The sequence below is a fragment of the Lepidochelys olivacea genome (genome assembly GCF_965140295.1).
Source record: "Lepidochelys olivacea isolate rLepOli2 genome assembly, chromosome: 27".
Classification (NCBI taxonomy): domain Eukaryota; kingdom Metazoa; phylum Chordata; order Testudines; family Cheloniidae; genus Lepidochelys; species Lepidochelys olivacea.
In genome coordinates, this window is record NC_140437.1 from 6,816,737 (window position 1) to 6,837,159 (window position 20,423).

The 20,423-nt window shown below is 54.5% G+C and overlaps 1 protein-coding gene across 8 annotated transcripts; it reads right to left on the reverse strand.

Annotated features, from left to right (window-relative positions):
• Window positions 1-12: 12 nt before the first annotated feature.
• Window positions 13-19,465, reverse strand: LOC311513534 (alpha-2-macroglobulin-like protein 1). 8 transcript variants are annotated; one of them, XR_014709748.1, is made up of 8 exons: window positions 19,385-19,462; window positions 17,885-18,005; window positions 9,067-9,256; window positions 8,210-8,372; window positions 6,629-6,649; window positions 5,639-5,792; window positions 2,839-2,953; window positions 13-765 (listed from the first exon to the last, which is right to left on the reverse strand). XR_014709748.1 is itself a non-coding variant. In XM_084615430.1 (8 exons), the coding sequence occupies exons 2-8, from the start codon at window positions 17,950-17,952 to the stop codon at window positions 2,949-2,951; spliced, it is 654 nt and encodes a 217-aa protein (XP_084471556.1). In that variant the 5' UTR covers window positions 17,953-18,005; window positions 19,385-19,462; the 3' UTR covers window positions 2,866-2,948. The 8 variants fall into 8 exon arrangements, 6 of the variants coding, with proteins under 6 accessions (XP_084471556.1, XP_084471554.1, XP_084471552.1 ...); XR_014709749.1 differs by having other exon boundaries at window positions 13-965; XM_084615430.1 differs by lacking the exon at window positions 13-765 and adding an exon at window positions 7,692-7,744 and having other exon boundaries at window positions 2,866-2,953.
• Window positions 19,466-20,423: the final 958 nt, after the last annotated feature.

The following is a 20,423-nucleotide window of genomic DNA, read 5'->3' on the forward strand; positions in this document are numbered from 1 at the left end:
TGGGCACCGGAACTGGACACAATGTTCCAGCATCAGTTGCACCCCTGCCAAATACAGAGTATCCTACTCGAGAGTCCCCCGTTTATCCATCCCAGAATCGCATTAGCTCTTTTGGCCACAGCGTCGCACTGGGAGCTCATGGTCAGCTGATTATCCACCACGACCTCCACATCTTTTTCAGAGTCCCTGCTTCCCAGGCTAGACTCCCCTGCCCTGTAAGTATGGCCGACATTCTTTGCTCCGAGGAGAGGGCATCTAACACTCAAATCCTCCCTAAAACTGGAGAGTTCAGCTAAACTAACTAAACCACTATCTCCAGTAAAAATTATTAACTATCAAAAATTGCTATTTTCAAAATGTAAAGAGAAAAACTTCAGTGGAGCAGGAGACCGGACACTGCTGCTGGCTCTGTCTCACAGCCAGAGGCCCTGAGAAGGAACTGAGGGTTGGCTGGTTGCTTAACCCCCATTGTGCCCTCGGTAAGAGGGGGCTTGAGGACATGGAGAGCACAGCTAAAGCATTCTGATCTCCAGTGCATGGGGAGCATGTGCACCAGAAGTGCAGCACATCTGGCAAACAGTCAGTGTAAATGGAGGTTACAGTTTGGTTCAGACATATTCCACTCTGTCACACTGGTAATCCTGTTACCTTGCCAGTGTAGGGGATTCCAGCCTTGTAGGTAGTGTCAGCGTCCTCAAAGATCACCATAGCGATTTCAGACACATTTTCAGATATCGCAGCGCTTGGTTGCGTTGAGCTCCACCCCTAGCAGGAGAGGGAGGGACGATAGGAAGAAGGTGCTGGGAGCGACACCAGAGTTCAGGCTACGTCCCAGATTTCTCTCCATAACAATACGTGCAGCTGTTTCTACCCCGTCTTGCTGTGGGTTGGAGGGTGTGATCTTGGTGGAGAATTTGGGAAGTTCGGCAGGGATCGGAGAAGGATTTTCCTGGGGAATCTGGAAGCTAGAAAATTTAGATCCTACTTCCTCTGGGGCTTAATCTCAAACCAGCCACTTGACATTTGGCAGCAGGCTCTCCTGGCGCTGCAGCCCTTTCCCCAGCAGAGAGCTCTTAACTGAACGGCCCCAGAGCTGACCCCGCACATAGGCCTCTCGGCACAGTGCCTGCCCCCAGAAAGGGCTGTTTTCAGAAGTGCCCAGTGACCCGTTGCCATTCTGGACCTGCTGTCGTCCAGCCACTTTGCCATCGCTGATGTCAGCACCCAAGGGTAACGCTGTAGCCACCCCACAGTTACAGTTTTCAGCCAAATGGGTGTCAACTGCTCTGGAAATCAGGATTCTTCTGGGTTATATGTGGAGTTATCTGGGGTCATTACTAAGCGATTAGCACTTGCAGTTTTGAACGCTAAGCGCTGAGGTCACTGAGGCCGTGACTCAGGACCCAGCGACACAGGCTGGGCCTTCACTCCACTCTGCCAGCTCAGTCCAAAGCCAGAGGCCACTCGCAGGAGGCTGTTTAGTCTTTGCATGAATGTACCCAGGTCTAAACTCCTCATGAGGGATTGATCCAGAGATGGGCTGAACCAGAAACCCAGATCCAACCCGCAAATGCTACCTCTTGGGCCCATCTCTAAAGCAGCTGGGCTACAAATGACATTACCACATGTAAAAAGAACAGGAGGACTTGTGGCACCTTAGAGACTAACCAGTTTATCTGAGCATAAGCTTTCATGAGCTACAGATCACTGAATGCATCTGATGAAGTGGAAAATACAGTGGGGAGATTTTATATACACAGAGAACATGAAACAATGGGTGTTACCATACACACTGTAACCAGAGTGATCAAGTAAGGTGAGCTATTACCAGCAGGAGAGCGGAGGCGGGAGGGAGGAAAACCTTTTGTAGTGATAATCAAGGTGAGTCATTTCCAGCAGTTGACAAGAACGTGTGAGGAACAGTGTGTGTGTGTGGGGAAATAGTTTTACTTTGTGTAATGACCCATCCACTCCCAGTCTTTATTCAAGCCTAATTTAATTGTATCCAGTTTGCAAATTAATTCCAACACCACACAACAAAAACATTAACCCAGGAACCTATCCTTGCAACAAAGCCCGTTGCCAACTCTGTCCACATATTTGTTCAGGGGACACCATCATAGGGCCTAATCACATCAGCCACACTATCAGAGGCTTGTTCACCTGCACATCTGCCCATGCGATATATGCCATCATGTGCCAGCAATGCCCCTCTGCCATGTACATTGGCCAAACTAGACAGTCTCTACGTAAAAGAATAAATGGACACAAATCAGATATAAAGAATAACATTAAAAAACCCATCAGAGAACACTTCAATCTCTTTACAGACCTAAAAGTGGCAATTCTGCAACAACAAAAAACTTCAAAACCAGACTCCAACGAGAGACTGCTGAATTGGAATTAATTTGCAAACTGGATACAATTAACTTAGGCTTGAATAGAGACTGGGAGTGGATGGGTCATTACACAAAGTAAAACTATTCCTCCCCCGCTCTCCTGCTGGTAATAGCTCACCTTACCATACACACTGTAACAAGAGTGATCCAGTAACACCCATTGTTTCATGTTCTCTGTGTATATAAAATATCCCCACTGTATTTTCCACTGCATGCATCCGATGAAGTGAGCTGTAGCTCATGAAAGCTCATGCTCAAATAAATTGGTTAGTCTCTAAGGTGCCACAAGTCCTCCTTTTCTTTTTGCGGATACAGACTAACCCTGCTGCTACTCTGAAACCTGTCATTACCACATGTGCAAGTGAGACCCCTCTGCCCCTGGGGGTTTACTGCTGGGGGCTGCCTGGGGGTGTGCATGTGTGCTTGATTTCAGTCCCACCTGTCCCCTCCTCCATGAGAGAGGCCTTGGCCTGGAGGCTCCTCTTGTAGCCAGAGTGGGTCAGGTTGAAGGGAGCCGTCCCCACCTCTCTGGAAAAGCAGCCGTTGCTCTCAGTCTGGAGGGAGAGAATCACGGCCCATTAGCAGCAGCTCTGCAGCAGGCCCTGCAGGTGTCAGCTCAGCAGGTCTCTAATCGGGCTTGGCCTGGTGAGCGCTTGGACGGGAGACACTCAAAGAAAACCTGGGTGCTGAAGTCAGCAGCAGGGGGCGCTCACACCTTGGAGTCGGCCCTGACACCGGTATCCCAGCGCGGCGCTAGGGGGCGCTGTGCAGCTGGAGCTGCTGTGGATGGATGAGACGTAAAACAGAGGCCCTGGTCACTTGTGACCATCCCCTGGTGCTTGTCCCCCATCGTCGTGTTAACGCTGGATAATTCCAATTGGTCCCCCAACCCCGCAGGACTGAGAGCATTCGGGGAGATCTGTGTCTTTACAGTGCCCCTGCCTAACGAGAGCTGCTGATGAGGAAGGGAGGCCCCGTAACCTGGGACACTGGCCTAGGTCTGGAGAGACCTGGGGGCAAGTCCCTGCTCTGCCACAGACTGCCTGCAAGTCCCTCTGAGTACGGCTCCAGCAGAAACATCCTGCGGCACCGAGTCTCAGAGCCCAGCTGCGGGGCTAAAACCAGCAGGTCGACGTTTGGGTCCAGGCTCTAGACCCGGGGAGGGGGGAGGGTCTCGGAGCCCAGGCTGCAGCCGAGCATCTACACTGTTACTTTAGCCCTGCGGCACAAGCCCCAGGCAGCAGAGCTGTGCTCAGAGATGCTGCCACAGGGTTTTTCCTGCGCAGACGGACGCCGAGCATCTCCGTGCCTCAGTTCCCCATCTGTACAATGCAGACAGGAGCCTGCCCCACCTCCCGGGGCTAGGAGGGTCAGTGAGGCCCTGAGATATTATGTTGAAGGAGGGGGGGCCATATAAGTCCCTGAGCCCTGCTACACAGCTGCCAGTCCCCACCCCCCAGCCTGCCAGACGGGGACCCTGACGGATCCAGGGCCTGATTCGCCTGCACTGACACCAGCTTTACACCAATGTCACCAACATCATCAAGGCAGATCACAGCGCCCCCTCTGGCTAGTGTAAGAAAAACATGGAGAGGAGTCTCCTCCAGCAGTATGCCATGTACTTCCCGTCTCCCCATCCCCATTCGCGCTCACCTCGCCAGTGAGCTCTGTGCACCAAATTAGCGCCACTTAAGAACTGAACCTGTGATATGATGGTTGTTTCTCCCGACACAGGCTGGCCTGGACCCTCCCCAGGACAGGCTTCCCATAGCTGTATCTGTTTAGCAGAGGGGAGGGAGACGGTAAAGGGGAGGGGAGGGGCGCAACACCCCTGCCCGTGGTGGGGTCCCTGCTGTGGTGGGGCTGGTCATGCGGATGGGAGTGAGAGCCCCAGGGAGCCCTGCCTGGCCATGAGCATGGGGCAGAGCGGGGTGCAGGCAGGGAAGGGGCAGGTCTGATCCTGGCCTGGGGGCGGTACCAGCCCCCCCTTTATCGGCCTGGCAGCGCTGCTTTCAGACTCACCAACCGCACACTCGCAGCAGGATCGTCTCATCCAGCACCGTCACCACGGGGGGCAGCTCAAGGATCACTTTGAACTTGGGCAGCACTGGGGGGCAGCGAGGGACAGGGTGAAACTGGGGTTTCATTGTGATCCTCGGCCTTGGAGCTTCTCCCTGGGTCTTGCAGCCCCCTCACCAACCTGCCAGCTGGGCTGGGAAGGGGAAAGGCCCAGAAATGCAGCAGGGCTGGGCAGAGGCTTTAGGCTGTAGCAGTAGGGTTGCCAGCTGTCCAGTTTTCGACTGGAACGCCCGGGTGAAAAGGGACCCTGATGGCTCTGGGTGGCAACACTGACCGGGCTGTTAAAAGTCCAGTTGGCGGAGCAATGGGGCTAAGGCAGGCTCCCTGCATGCTGTGGCTATGTGCTGGTCCCAGAAGCTGCAGCATGTCCCCCCTCTGGCTCCTACTCATAGGGGCAGCCAGGGGGCTCCTCACGCGACCCCAGCCTCAAACATCCGTTGGGGATCAGGGTGGTGGGAGGCAGTTGAGGGGGTCAGGGGCAGGTGTCTGGGGCAAGGGTGAGGGTAGAAGGCATTTGGGGAGGTCAGGGGCAAAGGTCTGGGGGAGGCAGTTGGGGGGGGTCAGGGGCAGGTGTCTGGGGCGAGGGTGGGGGTAGGTGACATCAGAAGTCTTCTCTCCCCCTCCCCCACATGAGCCAGAGGAGGTTTTTTTGTGTGGGAGGGGGAGGATGGAGAGGGGGCCACTGACATTTCCCACTCCCTCACAGCAACACCCACTCTGGGAAGGGTGTGTATGTGCGAAGAGCCCTTTGTGCTTCAGGGGCTGAGCAGAGGTGGGGCTGGGGGGTACAGGGCAGATGTGGGTGGGTGCTAAGGTGGGGCTGGGGGGATAGAGTTAGATGCTGGGTGGTTGGTGAGAAGCTGGAAGCTCTGTCCCGTCCGGCAGCCAGCGAGCTCCATCAGCAGGGGCCAGGGTCAGCTTCCGCGATAATTTGGGTGACATGGTAACTGCCCCCATACACCTCCCACGGACACTGGGAGGTGGCAGGGGGTGGGGTGGCTGGAGAAATCCAAAGCAGACCAAAAACATGAAACGGTCATGGTTTTGACTCATGATGTTGGACCCACGGACATCTCGCCGCAAGGAGACTCAGGAATCCCCCTCCCTCCCCATGTGCTGGACCCGCGGCCTCGGTCGCTGTCTTGCGCCCCGCTGCCCACCGTATTCCTCCACGCTGAACGAGTGCCTCATCCCCTGCGCCTGGATGGCGTAGGTCCCCAGGGTCGGCTCTGCAGACAGTGGGAGGGACAGATCCACGATGCCCTGCTGCGGAGTCACATCTCGCCACTGGGCGATGCGGTTCCCGCTGGGATCCTGGCACACGGACACGCCCTGCTCAGCAGCTGCCCCCACACACGGCTCGTCCCCGGCAGCCCCCGAGTGCCTCGTGCTGCCGACGGGGCTGGATCGACGGCCGGGGGCTCAGAACCTTCTCCTTAGCCTGGAGCAGGCACCTCCGGGCAGCCGCTGGGCAAGGGGGCCCTGCCAGTGCCCCTCAGCCCTGACCCGAGGGCACCGCCTGGGGGGGGAACAGGCTCCCAAGGGACGCCCCATCTCCAGCCTGGATGAAGCCCAGGGAACAGGCTGTAGGGACCATTTCCATCTCAGTTCTAGGTCTCTGTGGGTATGTTCCCTGTCCCCTTCCCCACACACAGCCCCCACAAACCTCCACCCCTCCCCTCTGCCCCTGCAGCTCCCAAAGACCCTCCCTCCTCCCCTGCCCTTCCCCCATTCAGGCTCCCACGGGAGCTCCCCGCTGAGTTCCCCACTGGCCTGATCAAGTCGCTGCCTGACCCAGAGTTCGGGGGCTGGGAACATTCGGAGTGAGCGACTCAGGCAGGGATCCCAGCCAGCCCCAAACCCACCTGCCTCCTGGACAGACAGCCCCAGACGCTGCAATGGGGGGGTGGGAGGACGTAACCTGATGGCACAAATGTCCCCTCCCTGCCCCCCATGTGGTCCAGCCCAGAAACACCCTGTGCTCTAGGACGCTTTGCACCCCCACAGCGGGGCAGAGGGGTCTAGAGCTGGATTGCTGGACACTGTGGTCACAGCCCAGACTCCTCTGGGATCCCCATGACTGAACACCCCTGGGTGCCCTCAGATGAGCCAGACAGGAAGAGGAGGAGGCTGGAGAGGCACAGACTGACCTGCAGAGTCACCAGGGGCAGCTGCAAAGCAAACAGACAGGAGATGGCTGGTTAGAGGGACAGGAAACACCCCCCCTGCCCAGGGCTCTGCTTGTGACCTCCCCAGGGCCGGGGTGTCTCTGAGGCCAGGGGGGATCATGCAGACAGCAGCAGGGTGACCGAGAGAGCAGGGACCGGAAGGGGAGCCCACAGCCCTGCGCACACTGGGACCATGAGGCTGGCGCCTCGCACCTCCTCTCCCTGCAGTGGCGGATGCAGGGCAATGGGTGGCTGGTCTGTGCGTGGAGGAGCAGGGCGAGAGGCTGGGGTCTCTGCCAAAGGGCAGTCGAAGGGCCGGGGGTCTGTGTTGCAGCCAGTGGCCGGGCGAGATGGCTGGGAAGGGAGCTGTCAATCTGTATTTCCACACTGGGCCCGATTCTGCCACCTCACTCAGAGCGCCCAGCACGGTTAGGCTGAAAGGTGCTAATGACTGTCATCCTGGGGGTGGGGGGCTGGCATCCACAGCCAATCACAGACTTCACTAAAGCCAGGGGGTGGCCAGTGCCCTCATTCAGGCTCCATGCCATGTGCAATCACCCCTCTCTGCGTAGTAAAGAGACTGCAAACAACAGAGGCGACTGCCCAAGGCACTAGGCCCCAAGGGGCGGGTCCGCACTGCTGTTTTCAGCCGGCCAGCACAAGCCCTGCTATTGCAAGTCTGTTAACCTGCCCTGGGAGACTCGCCCCCAGCAGCAGTGAAGACCGGGGTGGCGGCTGAGGCGTTCCCAGGATACCGGAGATCCCGGTGTTTCCAGAAATGGCGAGGGCCCTCCCCGCTGGCGTGACCTCCCACACGCGGTGTGTGTGAGTTCACGCCAGCAGGGGCGGAGCAGTGTGCTCTTCCAAAGGGCGCCCGCCATCCAGTACCAGACATAAGCATGTCCTGGACGGGGCAAACCACCCCGGAAGAGGACTGTCTGATTTCAAACTGGATGAATGGCCTGCCTGGTGTAAACATACCTAAGATGTTCAGTGCACCAGGGCCCTGTTACCCTGCCCCCCGGCCCCTGCCCCCCGCTCTCACCTTCCTGGGACTGGGAATGAAGTCTTTGTCCAAACTGACGATTCGAAACTTCATTGGAAAGGAGCAGAGGCAGAGGTGGGATCAGCCCCGGCTTGGTTTGTCTGAGTGAATTCCCAGCTGGGGAAGGTGCCAGCCGGATGCCCGGGCACTGACGGCCTCTGTGAACCCGCAGAATGGGCACAGCCCGGGCAGTGCAGCGCCAGCTTCCCCACGCTGCCCTCTGCCAATGACCACGGCCCTGCTCTGCGCGGCTGGAGGCTGCCGGGGGGCCGATCGGTGTCCCTGCCGCGTCTGTGCCATCACCACGGACGGGCTGAGACCCCCACTTGGTTCCATACAGGCCCCCAAACAGGCCTCAGGCTTTGGGCCTCTCGCCCCCTGGGACCGGGTGCAGACAGGCCTAGAAGTGAGAGACCCGTGTCCCTCACGAGGCCCCCAGCCCGACCCCAGGGCCCAGGAGTCCGTCCCAAGGGGCTGGGGCCCCAGGACTCTCCCTCCAGCAGCTCCTGCCCTCTCACCTGTCTGTCCCGGCTTGTAGACGGCCTTGTCCGTCTGCACCAAGGTCCCGGACTCCAGTGCCTGCAGCAGCACTTTCTTCCGCTCAGAGAAGTGCAGGGCGTCTCCCCGGATCGAGACGTGCAGCTCCGCCGCTTCCTGCCGCCCCCCGGATGGGGCTGGCACCTGCACACGGGGAACCCCAGCAAGGCCACAGCGGCTGGTAACGGGCCGGTCGTGGTGCAGACCCGCTATCGCGTGGGCAGGGGGGCCGTGGTGTTTGGGAGTCCCTGTTCCAGCCCCCCAAAACACAGGAACCCCCTCCCCAGCCTGGGGCCCTGAACGGGAGGGAGCATGAACCTGGGGCGCTCGATGGAGTTGGAAGCCAGGGCGCTCTCTGTACCCCCCACCCCATCCCCGCTCCCTCCTGCTTGTCGCTGCTGAGGGATGGTCTCGAGTTCTGCGGCTACAGCTGCCCAGTGAGTGACCAGCTCCGTGCCCAGGGCCAGTCCCCGAGCCCTGCTGTGCCCGGGCCCTGAGGCTGGGCGGGGGCTGCAGACCCGGGGCTGACGGGCTCCGTGCCCATGGCCAGTCCCCGAGCCCTGCTGTGCCCGGGCCCTGAGGCTGGGCGGGGGCTGCAGACCCGGGGCTGACGGGCTCCGTGCCCATGGCCAGTCCCCGAGCCCTGCTGTGCCCGGGCCCTGAGGCTGGGCGGGGGCTGCAGACCCAGGGCTGACGGGCTCCGTGCCCATGGCCAGTCCCCGAGCCCTGCTGTGCCCGGGCCCTGAGGCTGGGCGGGGGCTGCAGACCCGGGGCTGACGGGCTCCGTGCCCATGGCCAGTGCCCGGGGCCGTGCCCATGGCTGCGGGCGGGGGCTCACCTGGAAGCGCACGTTCTCGTGCAGACGGGGCTCCTGGACCTCTCTCTCCAGCAGGGGGATAGCGCTGGGCCCATCCCCCCTCTCCAGCCGGACGCTCACCCGGACGGTCTCGTTGAGGTCGCTGAGATGAACTGACACCGTCCCCGAGTGCGGGTGGTAGAGCACGGCTGGGCTCACCACCACATAGCGCCTGGGGAGGGGAACGCACCATGGGCAGTGCGGGAGGGGACAGCCCAGAGCCTCCCCCAGGGCCGGGGGTGACTCCCGATTCCTGAGTGTCCCTCCTGCTGGGGACAGGCCTGGGTCGACGGGGCTGGAGCTGGTTCGTTTCTCTAACCACAGGGCAGGGGCAGGGCAAGGCCCCCCGCTGCATCCCCTGCCCCAGCCTGCCTCCCGCGGAGCTGGAGGGGCCTCAGGGGTACAGAGAGGGGCTCAGTTCCCGTCCATCCCCGTCCTCTCGGCTGCTCGGTCTCCCCAGAAGGGGGCGGCTAGTGGTGCTGAGAGTGAGCAGAGACCCCTGTGCACGGCGTGGGCGGTGGGGGGGGCTGATTAGTCTGGGGCTGGACTGAGCACCTGAGCCCTTTGCAGCCAGTAACCAGCTTTAGATACAACCTGTGATAAATATAAAGGGAAGGGTAAACCCCTTTAAAATCCCTCCTGGCCAGAGGAAAAATCCTCTCACCTGTAGAGGGCTAAGAAACTAAAGGTAACCTCGCTGGCACCTGCCAAAATGACCAATGAGGAGACAAGATATTTTCAAAAGCTGGGAGGAGGCAGAAAAACAAAGGGTCTGGGTCTGTCTGGGTGATGCTATAGCCAGGGACAGAACAGGAATGGAGTCTTAGAACTTTAGTAAGTAATCTAGCTAGGTATGTGTTAGATTATGATTTCTTTAAATGGCTGAGAAAAGAACTGTGCTGAATAGAATGAATATTTCTGTCTGTGTGTCTTTTTTGTAACTTAAGGTTTTGCCTAGAGGGATTCTCTATGTTTTGAATCTAATTACCCTTTAAGGTATCTACCCTCCTGATTTTACAGAGGTGATTCTTTTTTACTTCTATTAAAAGTCTTCTTGTAAGGAAACTGAATGCTTTTTCATTGTTCTCAGATCCAAGGGTTTGGGTCTGTGGTCACCTATGCAAATTGGTGAGGATTTTTACCAAACCTTCCCCAGGAAGTGGGGTGCAAGGGTTGGGAGGATTTTGGGGGGAAAGACATGTCCAAACTACGTTTTCTCAGGAACCCAGATAAAGTTTGGTGGTGGCAATGGAAGTCCAGGGGCAAAGGGTAAAATAGTTTGTACCTTGGGGAAGTTTTAACCTAAGCTGGTAAAAGTAAGCTTAGGAGGTTTTCATGGAGTTCCCCACATCTGTACCCTAGAGTTCAGAGTGGGGAAGGAACCTTGCCACAACCCCACCTCCAGGCCACTCTGCACCCCGGGGCCTCCGCCCGCTCTCACAGGGACCCTTCGGTGTTTGCACCTTCGGGGCACTCCCAGGTTCTGGCTGAGATGTTTGTTTAACGCTCTGTGTTCATCGGTAATTACTGTTCTATTTCATTGGGGCCTAGAGACCCATCCGAGCTTGGTCCCCCTGCACTCGGGCTGGACAGACCCTCAGACAGAGACAGGCCGTGGCCCGAGGAGGTGACAGGCTGACAGAGCAGGCGGCCACAGAGGATTATCATCCCATGGTACAGAGCCTAGCTGAGGCTCAGAGGGTCGGTGTCTGGCTGGGGGCGCACAGGGCAACTGCAGCAGAGCCGGGCACTGAACCCAGCTCTCCCACGCCCCAAGCCACTGTCTTAACCAGAGCCAACCTCCCCCGGTGCTTGGAGGGGAAGGAACAAGGGGCCCAGGAGGGACCCAGCATTGGGGTCTGAGTTCCCGGGGAGAACGGAACTGTCCCGTCAGTTTTGGATCAAGCAGCCCCCTCATCGGTGCCCTCGGCTGCTCCCCCTCTGGGTCTTTCTTCCTCGCGCTCTCCCCCGCTCTGTGCTGGAGACCAGCCTGCTCTGCCCTGGTACAGACTCTGGAGCCAGAGTTTTGCTTTGATCCAGGGTAAACAAGGGTCATGTCAGGTCTCTGGCTGGGGCTGGGGGATGCAGCCAGGACAATAGTTAAACACCACCCACAGCTGCTGGATTCGAGACTCTGACGGGTCGTTGCAAAGGTTTAGGTGGGCCAGGAGGTCCCTTGCATTGGTTACATGGCAGGGGGTGGGGCCCCTCTGGGGGTCCGTGGTGGTGCAGGAGCCCAGATCCTGGGAAAGCCCTGGCCGGAGCAGGTGGGAGGCACTTGCTGAGAAATGAGTTTGTTAAAGTGGGTTCTGGCAGCGACCCCACTACTGCAAAGCAAATGAGAAGAACATTGGGGTTGCTGAGCATGTCTCGTGAAAACCCCATTCACGATCGCTGCTAACGTTCTCAAACTGGGACTGCCGGGGAGGAACTTTCCAAGCTCAGGCTCTGCTTTGGGTGGAATGTTTTTGGTAAACTTTCAGCAAAAACTAATCACACCATTTCTTAGAACACGGTTAGCATTAACACAGGTAGGTTTTTCCAGGGCAGTCCATTTTTCTGAGCATTTCTTTGAGGAGTTCCAGCACCTCCAGGCCTTGGAGCCTGGAATTGAAATTTGGCAGGGGAATTGTGCTTGGCCAGGGGTGGCCAACCTGAGCCTGAGAAGGAGCCAGAATTTACCAATGTACGTTGCCAAAGAGCCACTGTAATACGTCAACAGCCCCCCGTCAGCTTCCCACCTCCACTCCCAGATCCTCCCACCCTCTGGCAGCCCCACCGATGAGCACCTCCCCCTCCCTCCCTGCACCTCCTGATCAGCTGTTTCCCGGCGTGCAGGAGGCTGGGGTGGGGGGAGGAGCGAGGGCACGGCTGGCTCAGGGGAAGGGGTGGCAAGGGGTGGAGTGGGGGCAGGGCCTGTGGCAGAGCCAGGGGTTAAGCCAGGGCTGGCCTTACCATGAGGCGGCCGCCTCCTCAGGTGCCAGACTGTGTGTGTGTGGCGGGGGGGCGTCCCTAGGACCCAGAGTGTAAAAGATGGTGTCTGCTGCTGGTGCATCTGGATTCTCTCTGCTCGAGATGCACAGAGAGCGGGGAGTGCTGGGCTGGAGGGAGGAGGGCACAAGAGACAGAACAGGCAGGCAGGAAAAAAGGGGAGAGGGAATCACAGAAAGCAGCAGGAGCTGCAGGGAGAGAGAGAGGAGGAGGTGCCTTTTATGTACCCCTCGAGCACCCCCAGGAACCTGGGCTGATTAACCCCAGCTTCTCAGGGAGCTTCCTGTGTCCTGCTGCTTCCCTGAACCCACTTGAGGAGAACAGACCATCAACTGAAGTAGTAGGAGCCAGTTAGGTCATTAAGACTCTGTTATCTTCCCTCGCTCAGGCCCTGCTACCAGCCTGCTTATTTGTCCTCTTCAATTGAGTGTTGAGAGCCACTATCGCTGGCCCAGAACAGCAGCCATGAGTGAAAGAAGAAAACGCCCCTCGGGGGCAGCATTCAGAAGAAGAAAGAAAGCAAAGGAAGCTTTTCTATCTAAGCAGGAAGGAGCTCTCCTGAGATACATAGACACAAATGTTCACAGTGAGCCTTCCGGCCCCAGGGAGGATGTGGGTGATGAGGAGATGTCTGATCTTCCAGTTAGTCAGAGTGCAGGTGACCTGGCAGCTCCTGCAGCATCCATATCTCCATCTCAAATGGATGTAACCATGCACATTCCTGAAGAAAAGTGTAGCTCAGAGAAGGGTGGGGTGGAGGCGCAAGGAACAGCGGCTGCTGAGTTTAGTTCCTTAAGTCTAGATGATCCAGGACTCTGGATCCACTTGAGCAGTAGCCTGAGGGACTTCCTTGTACTGCATGGGCCACAGCAAGTGAAAAACTTCATGTTCCCCAAAGACAATGAAAATAGAAGCTTCCATCCAACACATTACTGGCATGAAATCCCCAATGGTGACAAAGTGGAGAGGCCATGGCTTATGTACACAAAAACCCAGATGCTGCATACTGTTTTTGTTGCCAACTCTTCCAGTCTAATGTTCCAGCCACACTGGGTTCTACAGGAACAAAGGACTGGAAAAATCTGGCTGGAAATCTGGCATGCCATGAGAAGGCAGGAAATCACCAGAGAGCATTCCATAGGTGGAAAGAGCTTGAGATGAGACTAAGGTTAAAGGCCACCATAGATGATCAGCATCAAGAGAAGATTGCATCAGAGTCTCTTTACTGACAAAATGTTCTGAAAAGGCTCATTGCCATTGTGAGAATGCTCACGACCCAAAACCTAGCACTGCGTGGCACTTCAGATCAGCTGTATGTGCCGAACAGTGGAAACTTCCTTAAAATTGTGGAGCTGATGGCTGAGTTTGATGCTGGACTTCAGGAGCATCTAAGAAGAGTCACCACCCAAGAAATGTACACACACCACTACCTTGGAAAAACAATTCCAAATGAGATCATACAGTTACTGGCAACAAAAGTCACACAGAAGATTGTGGCAGATCTGAAGTCAGCAAGATATTCCTCTGTTATTCTGGACTGCACACCTGACATCAGCCATACAGAACAAATGACTTTAATGGTGCGTTTTGTAACAACAACAGAACTTAGTGAAAGTGTCCCTGCAATGGTGACGGTCAGAGAGCATTTTCTAGAATTTATTGACATTGATGATACTACAGGAGCTTTGCTTCTTAAATGTGCTTCTTAAAAAGCTGGAAGATGCGGGAATTGCGATAGCTGACACGAGAGGTCAGGGCTACGATAATGGTGCCAACATGAGAGGCAAGAACAGAGGAGAGCAGACACGGATCCAAGAGTTAAACCCTCGAGCTTTTTTGTCCCATGCAGTTCTCATTCATTGAACTCGGTGGTCAGTGATGCAGCATCAGCGTCTAGTGAGGCTGCTGAATTTTTAAATGTAATTCAAAGCATCTATGTATTTTTCTCTGCATCAACTCATCGATGGCAAATTTTGAAGCAACATCTGGGAACATCCTCTCTGACACTGAAACCACTGAGTGCCACATGATGGGAAAGTCGAGTGGAGGCGATAAAGCCTATCAAACACCAACTTGGGAAGATAGATGATGCCACCATTGCCATTATGGAGGATAAGGCTATGACAGGAACTGTTCATGGGAGAACAGGGGCAGAGGGAAATGGAATCACCAGAAACATACATAACTTCAAATTTCTGTGTGGCTTAGTGTTGTGGCATGACATACGGTTTGAAATAAATGTTGTAAGCAAGAGACTCCAAGGTGTTGACCTTGATGTATCTGGAGCAATGGAACAACTGGACAAAGCAAAGTCATACCTACAGTCTTACCTGTCAGAGGAGGGATTTCAAAATGTTCTGAAGAGTGCACAGAAGTTGCCAGAGGAACTTCATACTGAAGCTATTTTCCCACCCATTCAAGAATACAAGAGTCACCGAAGAAGAAGACATTTTGATTACAAGGCACGGGATAATCCCATAAGAGACCCCAGATAACAATTCAAAGTTGAATTCTTTAACCAGGTGCTAGATTGTGCAATACAGTCAGTTGAAGAACATTTCATGCAGCTCAAGGAACACAGCAGTATATTTGGGATGTTGTAGGACATTCCAAAACTCCTCACTATACCTGAAGAAGGCCTACACCAGCAATGCAGGGCACTAGAGACAGTGTTGACACCTGATGACATGCGCAATATTGATGCGAGTGATTTAGGTGATGAACTGAAAGCCCTTTCAAGATACATTTCAGCAGGATCAACTCCAAAGGCTTTTCTGGAATATATGTGCACAAATAAGATGGCCACCATCTTTCCAAATGCTTTTGTTGCTCTGCGCATACTTCTAACGCTTCCTGTAACAGCTGCCAGTGGAGAACGCAACTTCTCCAAGTTGAAGTTAATAAAAACACATCTACGCTCCACAATGACACAGGAGAGGCTGGTCGGCCTTGCAACCATCTCAACAGAGCATGAGCTGGCCCAGACTGTGGACCTTCAGGCAGCAGTGCAAATCTGTGCAACCAAGAAGGCACGGAAAGCACCACTTTGATTATTCAAACAGATAAAAATGCCAGTGTTTACTATGCAGACAAGAAAAGTTACATTTGCTGTTCAGGCATTTGAAAGTTAAGTGTTACTTAAAATTTTTGAACATGGCATTTTAAGTTGTTAGTTCTCCTTTATTGGGGTAGACAGCAGAGCAGTACCATGAGAGGATTAGAACAGGAAGAAGGCAGAATTGAGACCTTTCAAAGTTTTGGCCCAAGCCAGGGGGCATGGGGGGGTCATCTGAGCTCCCCGCCTCAGGTGCCAAAATGTTGTGGGCCGGTCCTGGGTTGAGCAGCGAGAATCCCCCGGCACATTGGACGGTTGGCGCCCGTAGCTCCAGCCCCAGAGTCGGTGCCTAGACAAGGAGCCGCAGATTAACTTCTGCAGAGCCGCACGTGGATACGGAGCCCCAGGTTGGCCACCCCGTTCTAGGGGAAGAAAAGGGTTTTCCCTGTTGCCATGAAAATCCACGTCGATGTGGCTAGGTTATAAAGTACAGAAAATTGCCGTTTGGACCTGGTCAGTAGAGTGTCTCAGTCACCGACAACTTGGTAGAAAATGATCTTGAATGGTTATGGATCACTGTCCTAACCGATACAGCACAAGATGGGAGGGGGGTTGCAGTTAGCTGGTGACTGGGGCAGATCACCAAATCACACTAAGGAACAGGATCAGTGGCTCCTTATGCGACTATTTATAGAATGTAGGAAAAAAAAGCTGTGTGATCATGGGGGATTTCAATGTGAGTGACACATGCTGGCAGTCTGGTGCTGCCAGTACTAAAATGTCTTTGGAATTTCTTATATATTTTCCTATCTCAAAAAGTGTTCCAGCCCCCTGGGAGTGTTCTATATGAGCTAAGAGGAACTGATCACAGAACTAAACATGAACTGTAGCCTAGGTACAGGTGATCCTGACTCGATCACATTTATAATGTGCCAAAAGAGTAACGTCCAGACCAGTAATATTTCCACTCGGTGCTTTGAAAGGGCCTGTTTCACAAAGCTGAAAACAATTATGAGCCAAACCAGCTGGGAAGAAGAATTTAATCAGAAAAATGTGAATAATAATTGTGAATTATTTAAGAACACTTTACTAGATGTCCCAAAAGCCACAACCAATCAAACTGGTTAAAAAACTGACCTGGCTCAGAGGGCAAATGAAAGCAACTATAAAATATTTTTAAAAATGATGTATATCAAAGGGAAGAAAGGAGAAGTTGACAGAAATGAATATAAATGAGGACTATAGAAAATTGATAAGGGAAGTAAAATGACAGATGAAGAAATCTATGGCCAGCCAAGTTAAGGACAGTAAGAGGGATATTTTAAAGTATATTAGGAACAAAATGAATATTAACAGTGGTACTGATCCATTATCAAATCAAGTGGCAGAATTATCAATAATAATGCAGACGGGAAGCCGGAACAGGGGCGGGGGAGGGACAGCAGGCCTTGGCTCTATTACGTTCAGAAATTTGAGGGGAAGAGGTGGCATTGGGTCAGGTCCTTGGCGGAAGAGGTGGTGTGTGGGTGGCACCTCGGATGGAATGAGCGGAGTGGTGTGAGGGTGGGAGCTTGGGGAGAAGGGGCAGTGTGGGGGCAGGGCCTGAAGGGAAGGGGCGGTGGGGGGGGCATAGTTCAGTGCTGGTGTCCCCCCCAATTTAGGAAGCATCCCCCATGCCTGAATGCTGAAAAGGCAGAAAGGTTCAATAAATATTTTTGTTTTGCATTTGGGAAAAAAACAGTTGAAGTTGTTCCATTCCACTAGTATCTGGGGAGAATGTTAAACAGCAGCTACCAAAGTGAGATATTTTAAAATCAGCAGCTCCAGATAACTTATATCCAAGAGTTTTAAAAGAGCTGGCTGAGGAGCTCGCTCGACTGTTAATGGTGAAGTTGCAGAAGACTGGAAGAAAGCTTATATTGTGCCAATACTTTAAATGGTAAATGGGATGACCTGGATAATTAGTGGCCTGTCAGTCTGACATGGATCCCAGGCACAATAATGGAGTGGCTGATATGGGACTTCATTAATAAAGAATTAGAAGAGACTCTCATGATTAATGCCAATTAGCAATGGTTTATGGAAATCAGATCCTGTCAAACTAATTTGATATCTTTTTTTGATGAGATTATAAATTTAGTAGATAAAGGTAATAATGTCAATGTAATTTACTAAGATTTCTGTGAAGTGTTTGACTTAATACCACATGACATTTTGATTAAAAAACTAGAATGATACAAAGTAATACAGCACACATTAAATGGATTAAAAACTGGCTGATAGGTCTCAAAATGTAACTGTAAATGGGGAATCATCATTGATCGAGGGGGTTGCATAGGGATCAGTTCTTGGTTCTGTGCTATTTAACATTTTTATCAATGACCTGGAAGAAAACTTAAAATCATCAGTGATAAAGACTGCAGACAACACAAAAATTGGAGGAGTGTTAAATAACGAAGATGACAGGTCACTGATACAGGGTTCTATGGATAACTTGGTAAGCTGGGCACAGGCAAACAATATGTGTTTCAGTGTAGCTCAGTGTAAATGTACACATCTAGGAACAAAGCATGTAGGCCATACTTACAGGATTGGGGACTCTGCTCTGGGAAGCGATGACTGAAAAAGTTTGGGAAGAGTGTGTGGATCAGCTGAACATGGCCTCCCAATGTGATGCTGTGGCCAAAAGGGTTAATAAGATCCTTGGATGCATAAACAGGGGAATCTGGAGTAGGAGCAGAGAGGTGATCTTACCTCTGTACAGTATCTGGCATTGGTGCGACCGCAGCTGGAATCCTGTGTCCAGTTCCAGTGTCCGTCATTCAAGAAGGATTTGATAAATTGGAGAGGGTTCAGAGAAGAGCCACGAGAATGACTAACGGATTGGAAACATGGGTTATAGTGATATCTTCAAGAGCTGAATTTATTAGCTTAGCACAGAGATGGGCTAAAGGGTGATATGGTTACAGTCTATATGTATCTACATGGGGGACAAATATTGGATAACAGGCTCTTTAATTTAGCAGAGAAAGGTATAACATGATCCAATAGCTGGAAGTTGAAGCTAGACAAATCGAGATTGGAAATATAGTGTACATTTTTAACAGTGAGGGTAATTTTTAAGTCAAGATGAGATGCTTTTCTAAAAGATCTGCTCTAGGAATTATATTTGGGAAATTCCCTGGCCTGGGTTATACAAGAGGTCTGACTAGACAATCACAATGTTCTCTTCTGGCCTTGGAATCTATCAAGCTATGAATATTTGTCTTGCTACAGTGCATCTGTGCTGAGCACACTGAGCACGCTTCAGCCCAGGTCTCTTCCATCCACATTGAATATAGGATCATTGGGACTGGCTGGGTCCTGACCCGTAGGGAGACTCACAAGGGAGCTCTGGGTTTGGGAAGAGGGGGAGGGGAGAGGGTTGTTCTGTCAGCTCCCCTCCCCCACCACTGCAGACACCTACACAGCAGTGATGAGCTGCCAAAATCTTAAGAATGGGTTCCCTCCTCACCCCACGAAGGGGTGGCCCACTCCCGCCCCCCCCCCGGGACTCCTGCCCCATCAAATCCCCTGCGTTCCTTGATGCCCCCCTCCACCGGGACCCCTGCCCCATCCACCCCCCCTCCCCTGTCCCCTAAATGCCCCCAGAACCGGGCATTTAGGGGACAGGGGAGGGGGGGTGGATGGGGGTCTTGTGGGCCACTGTAGTGGGTGCCCATCCCGCCCCTAAGAGCCAGAGGGACCTGCCAGGGGGCAAGGTGGGGATTCCTGGCGGTTCTTACCTGGAGCAGCTCCCAGGAAGGATCTGGCAGGTCCCTCTGGCTCCTAGGGGCGGGGGAGCGTAGCTGGGGGGGAGCGGCCGCTCCCACCACTGATCACATCAAAAGTGGTGCCTTAGACACCGACTCCCTGGGTGCTCTGGGGCTGGAGCCCCCATGGGGAAAATTTTGTGGGTGCAGAGCACCCACCGCCAGCTCCCCGCCCCGCGCCCGGACCCAGCTCACCTCACCTCCGCCTCCTCCCCTGAACGCGCCGCCCTGCTCTTCTTGTCCACCCCCCGGCCCCGGCTTCCCGCGAATCAGCTGTTCGCACGGGAAGCCTGGGAGGACTGAGAAGCAGGGGGCGGCTTCCCGCTCAGGCCCAGGGAGGTGGAGGTGAGCAGGGGTGGGGCGCAGTTCCCCTGTGCGCCCCCCCCGGGTTACCTGCTGTGGCACGGGCGGCCCTCCTCACGCCCCCCCCACCCCAGCTCACCTCCGCTCCACCTCCCTGGGCCTGAGCCCAAAGCCGCCATCTGTTTCTCAGCCCTCCCCAGCTTCCTGCACGAACAGCTGATTTGCGGGAAGCTGGGGGGGGCGGGGGGGCTTCAGGGGAGGAGGCGGAGCAGAGGTGAGCTGGGGCCAGGCACAGGGTGGGGAGCTGCCGGTGGGTGCTCTGCACCCACCAGATTTTCCCCGTGGGTGCCCCAGCCCCAGAGCACCCACGGAGTTGGCACCTAAGGCGCCACTTTTGGCCGGTTGTTACATTTAGAAGCCCTTTTAGAACCAGTTGTCCCTCGCAGGACACCCAGTTCTAAAAGGGCTTCTAAATTTAACAACCCGCTCCAGTGAACCGGTGTGAACCGGCTCCAGCTCACCACTGCTACACAGTGAGGCTGCTGCCTGCTTGCGCTGGCTCTCTGCCAGCTCCAGGGATGCAGAGATCTGGCCCCAGGTCACTGCCCCTTGCTGGTTTATCCTCAAATATTTACCTGACCTCTGGGATGGTTGAAAAGTCACCTGGATTTCAGTCCCACCAGGCAAACAGGGCCCTTTGGGGCTGGTGAAGCTGGGGGTGGGGTGGGAGGCCACTGTCCAGGGGAGAGTGATTCAGGAAGCAGGTGAGCATCAGGCATCAGGCCTGGGGTCCGTATCCCTTATATTGGTGTCCATGGAATGGCTCAGATCTCGGTCATGGCCAGTCCTGGCATCACAGAGCCCAATTCTGCCCTCGGTCACAGCTGGGCATCCCGAGACAGCCCCTGGGGGGGAGCCACAGTTGGTGCAGAGGGTCCCCATAAAGGGAAAGCAGAGCTGGTGGGACCTAAGCCCACGCGGGCTGCGCAGGGACCCACTTCTCTCTTGCGCTGTCTCCATTTGATCTGCTCTGCGGTTTTCAGCTGCATCTCCAAGGCTCCGGTTGTGCTGAGCCAGCCCTGGGTCTGAGACATTCACAACTGAATTCAGTCTCCAGGCTTCACACCGCAGGGCTTCCCACACTGCTTGGGCATCTAATATTTGCTAAGCATGCACCT

Bases quoted from the DNA above. Each gene is read 5' to 3' on its own strand.
- LOC311513534 (XM_084615428.1), bottom strand. From the start codon at position 17,952: ATGACGGACACTGGAACTGGACACAGGATTCCAGCTGCGGTCGCACCA. The intron at 9,257-17,884 runs GTAAGATCACCT...TCCCCTCCCCAG, and splicing joins ATGCCAGATACTGTACAGAG to GCGCTATGTGGTGGTGAGCC. The intron at 8,373-9,066 runs GTGAGCCCCCGC...CCCCGTGTGCAG, and splicing joins ACGAGAACGTGCGCTTCCAG to GTGCCAGCCCCATCCGGGGG.